Source organism: Corvus brachyrhynchos, unplaced genomic scaffold, assembly GCF_000691975.1.
Source record: "Corvus brachyrhynchos isolate BGI_N302 unplaced genomic scaffold, ASM69197v1 scaffold8, whole genome shotgun sequence".
Lineage (NCBI taxonomy): Eukaryota > Metazoa > Chordata > Aves > Passeriformes > Corvidae > Corvus > Corvus brachyrhynchos.
The window spans coordinates 21,465-27,337 of NW_008240031.1; the positions used below are offsets into that span (position 1 = coordinate 21,465).

At 38.8% G+C, this 5,873-nt stretch overlaps 1 protein-coding gene across 1 annotated transcript; it reads left to right on the plus strand.

Annotated features, from left to right (window-relative positions):
• Window positions 1-929: 929 nt before the first annotated feature.
• F2R (coagulation factor II thrombin receptor) lies at window positions 930-3,328 on the plus strand. The gene has a single exon (XM_008640931.2). It carries the CDS (start codon window positions 1,894-1,896, stop codon window positions 3,049-3,051), a length of 1,158 nt encoding a protein of 385 aa, XP_008639153.2. The 5' UTR covers window positions 930-1,893; the 3' UTR covers window positions 3,052-3,328.
• Window positions 3,329-5,873: the final 2,545 nt, after the last annotated feature.

Sequence of the window (5,873 nt, forward strand, 5' to 3'; positions counted from 1 at the left end):
ATGTAGACCTTTGGGGGACTAAAATCATCACTGTCTTCTCTTTCAATTATTTTCTGGTTTAGAAATACATATTCTTAGCATTCAAAGTCTTGAATTCATAAAACTTTTGTGTTGGAGATACAGTAAGTAGAGTTAACAGATTTTTTCTTCACTTTTACTGTTGTCTTTACCATGGAGACAAGCTTCTGGGCATAAGAAATCACGGGGATTCTTTTCATTCAAGTATAGTTATAATCCTCCCAAAAGAGATGAAGACCAGTGGTGTCATTTGTGACACTTCTATTGCAATGATCATTAAATACAGAAAATCTCCTAACTCTGATGTCAGCCACAGGCTGAAGTTAGAGGTGTTGTACAAGAGGACTTGTGCTGCAACTTAACCACCAAGCTAGGAGCTGACTCTTTGAGCCATCCAACTGCTTGGACTAAACTTCTAAAGAAGTGTTAAAGATTAAGGCTCTATAGTTCTGCCTGTTGTTCATGTTCTCTTTAAAAAAACAGAGTAGACCCTTGTATAAATGCGTTTAGTGCCTTCTGTGCAAACACTGAATCTCTGTGTGTGCTTCTGTAATTTCTGCTTCAAACTAAATCATTCCTACTACAGTCTGTGTAACAAGCTCCCAGGCTGAGATTCTCATCCAGCATCTTTTGTTTTCTGACCGGCAGAGGTTGCAGTCTAGTCACTTTGCATATGAAAACTATTCTCTCAAACACTTCCCTTGTTTTGTCTCTCTGCCCCTAGAATGCTGCTGTGGCACAGCATGGTACATAAAGCACAGCAGCTTTAAAAAAAAATCACCAAATTGCCTTACCAGTCCTCTAATCTCCTCCCATATTCAAGTCTGAATTTCACAAAAATCCATGCTGGGTAGGGCCCTTCTCTCACTGCCTGTGCACAAAGGGAGAAAACTGGCTGCCTTCAGAGGCTTTGGTTAAAAAAATTGGTTTCAGTTACTATAGAACAAATAATTGCTTCCAGCAAGCAGCACCTTACACAGGTGAATAATTCCCATGTACTTTCAGCTCACAGATCTGAGCTAAGACACCCTCATTTTTATTTTAATTGTCTAGGATCCAACAAAGGACCAATTGCACAGCCAAAGAGGTGACCAATTATTTGAGTTGTTGTAACTTTCTCACTTCTGTCTACCCACAGCACACTTGAATTATCCTATGCCAAAGCAGATTAAGGCAAAACTGAAAATGACAGTCTTAAAAATATTTCTCCATACAAACATCTGTGGCTACCTCTCTGTTACAAGCAAAATTTTGATCCACATCTACCTTGAAAACTGCATGCAGACTTCTGCCATCTCTCTTGATGGGAGCCTTAGGGTTAAGTAAGATGTCTCCAGAGCACACAGAAATATTTCAAAACCATGATGTTCTAATTGCACTTTTACTTTTTGTGATTTTGGCGATGAGTACTTCTAGTGGGAATTTTGTGTATGAGTACTAGTATTTATGCCAGCATCTCATTTCTTACAAAATGTGTGAAGGGTCTGGCCTAGACAGTTCAAGGGTGGCAAATTTCCTGTTGTGTTTGTGTTAAAGTTGCCTAAAGGGAGCATAGATTAGATTGGATCCTTATGTATAGCTAGAATCACTACTAATAAAAGCTTTCAAGCTAAGAGATAGGAGACAAAGGAGGACATCTTACCCAAATTTGTAGCAGGAGGAGCTAAAATAAAATGGCTGATCTGTGGGCAACCTGTGCTTTGAATCAGAAATTAACCTTATTACTTTGTTTACCTAAAGTAATCTTAGTTTTCCTTCTTGAAAGATGTTTTCACTTCTCCATACCATCTAAATATTGGCTTATTAATCTTAATACTTTCTTACTTTTCAGGCTTTCCAAATAACAGCAGCATACCAGGCATCAGAAGTTTTTCCATGTTTTTTTCTCCCAGTGAGCGGGATGATCTTATACCTGTTGATGGTGATACTGAAAACGACTTGGAAGTTGGACCAGGAGCCACCAATCAGACTGGATCATTCCTACCTGAGCAGCGAATGTTGTCAGTTCAAACAGCAAAATACCTCACTAGTCCGTGGCTGACACGTTTTGTTCCTTCAGTTTACACCGTAGTGCTTGTGCTGAGTCTTCCTCTGAACATTACAGCGATACTTGTGTTTCTGAAAAAGATGAAAATTGAAAAGCCAGCTGTAATATACATGCTGAATTTGGCCCTTGCAGATGTTCTGTTTGTTAGTGTGCTTCCATTTAAGATTGTTTATCACTTTTCTGGAAATGACTGGGTTTTTGGGCCTCAGATGTGCCGTTTCATCACTGCTGCCTTCTTTTGCAACATGTACTGCTCAATAATGCTTATGACGAGTATAAGCTTTGATCGCTTCTTAGCAGTGGTGTATCCCATGCAGTCCCTGGGGTGGCGTACGCTAACTCGTGCCTCACTGGTTTGTTTCATCATATGGCTTGTAGCGATAACCGGGGTTATACCTTTTCTCCTAAGAGAGCAAACAATGGAAATACCCAAGTTAAATATAACTACTTGCCACGATGTGCTAAGAGAATCTGAACTTCATGGCTATTACCTTCACTTCTTCTCTGTCTTCTCTTCTGTGTTTTTCATAGTGCCATTCATAATTTCTACTGTTTGTTATGTGTGCATCATTCGCTGTCTTAGTTCTTCTACCATTGTTGCAAAGCAAAACAAGAAGACACGTGCCTTGCTCTTGTGCGTGGCTGTCTTTTCTGTTTTCGTTATTTGCTTTGGACCAACAAATATTCTCCTCTTAATTCATTATATCCATTTTTCATATGACAACAGCTTAGAGTATCTCTACTTTGCCTATTTACTCTGTGTCTCTATCAGCAGCATTAGCTGCTGCATTGACCCCTTTATTTACTACTATGCTTCTTCTCAGTATCAGAGACAATTTTTCAGTCTCTTCAATTGTAAAAAGACTTTTGATCCTAACAGTAGTAACAGCAGTGGCCAGTTGATGTCTACCACTAGTAGTAGAAGGGCTACGTTGACTACTAATGTGAATAACAGTGTCTACAGGAAATTACTAGCAATGCATTGAGATAATGTGTCTGATACATGTTTAATTTTTACACAATTGCAGACAAAAAGAAGACTCTTATATCCAAGAAATGCAAAACCTTTAACCAGGTTGTTGTATGATACATAGCTTCATGGATCTGTTACAGTAATGCACAATTCAAATTAAAATTCTGTTTGTGCGTGTGCATATAGGTATATATATATATGTATAGTATATGTAAATAGGTTAATGTAGAGGGGAAAAATAATTTCTAATAGTTGTTGAGTGTTTTTCAAATAAACTTTTTTCAGACAAATCCTTTGCTTTGTTCAGTTTATTGTAGAAATCCCATTTTAGTATTTTGAACTGTATCTATCAGGTTGAATAAATTCTTATATGTGGAACCACTCCATCCATCCAGTAGTTCCTGAAAAAAAAGTGAAAATATCTTTCCAGGCTTTTTATTTTTCACCTATTTGTCATTATTTCTAGAATTATCTATAAACCTATTTTCTTAGCATTATTTTGTATCTCAGGACACTGAAATTGTTAATTTTATATTTTTATATATTCGACTTCAAAACAGTCTGTATGGTTTTCAGAATGTGAGGAATCAAAAACCAGCTATTGCTTGGTGCAATGTGTGACTTGGGAGAAAATTTCCAGCAACTGGAGCTAGCTTATCCTTTGGTGTTCCTACCATTAGCGTATGCTAGGCATCTTGGTTAGGAATGTGGTATTTTTGACAATTAGTTTCACAAAAAGTTGTCAGATTTTATTTCCCAATAAGTCAATGATTCTCCAAAAAATACATGGGGAAGGTCTATTCATCATCTTGTTATGCAGTTTCCAAACATGCTTTCTTGCACATGATTAGTCATCATGCATATTTAGGACTTGAAAATATCCTTTATCCCTCCTAGCATGAACATTTTTCACATTTTACACTGTGTCCATATCTACTGAAATGGCTGTGGTGTTTAGCTAACCAATAGCTAACTTCATTCTGTGGAGCAGTCTTTTGCTACAAAGAACACTAAAGCAAAAACAACAGAAATTCAGTTTTAGAAACAAGCATGTAGGTAATAGGACTGTACATGAAAATAGAAATCAAATTAAGTAGGAATTTGTTTATAGCATTTGCCACAGAAATCTGCCAAGAGGTACAGCTGTCTTCAGTCCAGCATAAGTGATACAAGTCCTAATATTTCTGCATATAGTGTGACAGTGAGAGACTTTCTAACCATGACCTGTTGTTGGTTTGTGTCTGTTCCTTAATGGATTTAAGCATGATTAAGTACTGCATTATCAGGGGTTTCCCTAGATTTTTGTTCTCAAGGTTTTGCCATTTTCTAAATACATGAGTGATGAAAATATATCTATATGTAGTTGGCAAGCCTAAGATGCCACAAATGGACATACTCAAGTTACAGTCTCACTTTGTTTAATATCACATTAGGGATGGTCTTGTTTTTTAGCAAAATCCAGATCCATCTTGAAACTATGGACATCTGCTCCTCGCTTGTTGAAAAGAATTACCTCTGTGCTTCCTATAGTTACAGACTGAAGGACTGCTTTTTAGCCCAGGTTCAGAGGAAAGCTATGAAGACGATCAGAGGGCTGGAGCACCTCTCCTGTGAGGACAAGCTGAGAGAGCTGGGGCTGTTCAGCCTGGAGAGGGCTCCAGGGTGACATTATTGCAGCCTTTCAGTACCTGAAGGAGGTTGGTCAGAAAGATGGGGAGACTTTTATCAGGACCTTCAGGGATAGGTTATGGGGTAATAGCTTTAAACTGAAGGAGGGTAGATTTAAATTAGATTTAGAAAGAAATTTACAGAGAGGTTGGTGAGGAACTGAAATGAGTTGTCCAGAGAAGTTGTGGATGCCCAGTCCTTGGAAGTGTTCAAGCCAAGGCTGGATGGGGCTCTGAGCAACATGGTCTAGTGGAAGGAATATCCGTCCACAGCAGGAGGTTGGAATCGGACGATTTGTAAGGTCCCTTCCAATCCAAGCCGTTCTGTGAACTGATGATTCTATGAACTGCTGAGCATGGCCATGCAGCAAAGCAGAATGTGGTAGATTTTTGAAGAAACTAAACCAGGAAAGTACTGCAATTTAGACTGACATATTTAAACTAACAGGAAAACCTAACCATACCTTCATGCTTACTGCACCTTGCACTGCTAGCTGGGAAAGAAAATAAACAGCTTGTTTCAGGGGAAGGAGGGAACATCCGACCAAGAGAAGTGAAACCATTGATGTGTATGCTGTTTTACCCATATCTTCTCCTCTTCAGTTTTTCCTTCATTTTTTTCCATGATGTTGGAGGTAAGGTGCATAATTTTCTATACGAAGCAAGCTAACAAGCTTGTGCTATATAATGTTTGGAGACAAGGATGTGCCAGGCACTAAACATGCATAAGGAATCTTGCTAATGTTCCAGTGATGCCAGGTGCATATTGTGGCAATATTGGTGGAGGCAAGATTTGTAAATCAGCATGGTTTGTGTTGGAAAAATACCTCATACACCAGCCGTCACTAGTGTAACTTATTTCAATTGGGAAGATTTGTTTAATTTAGCATGACAAGAATTTTGCAGGGATTGGTATGTTCTCACATGAAGCATTTCGTCAGGTAATGCTGAGCGTGCATCAGCCTTACAACCTGCCTCCTGCAGCCTGACTGCAGACAAAACATGGTCTGCCGGCTGTAAGCTCTACTTCCCTATTTAGATGAACCCTAGTCAGAAATGTGAGCATGGCTGCAAAGTTTGTTAACAATGTTTTGCACCAGGCAAACTCCATCAGGTCATTGGATCTCTCCCCACTTCAGACAGGATTCAGAAATGGAAAGAAAGTACA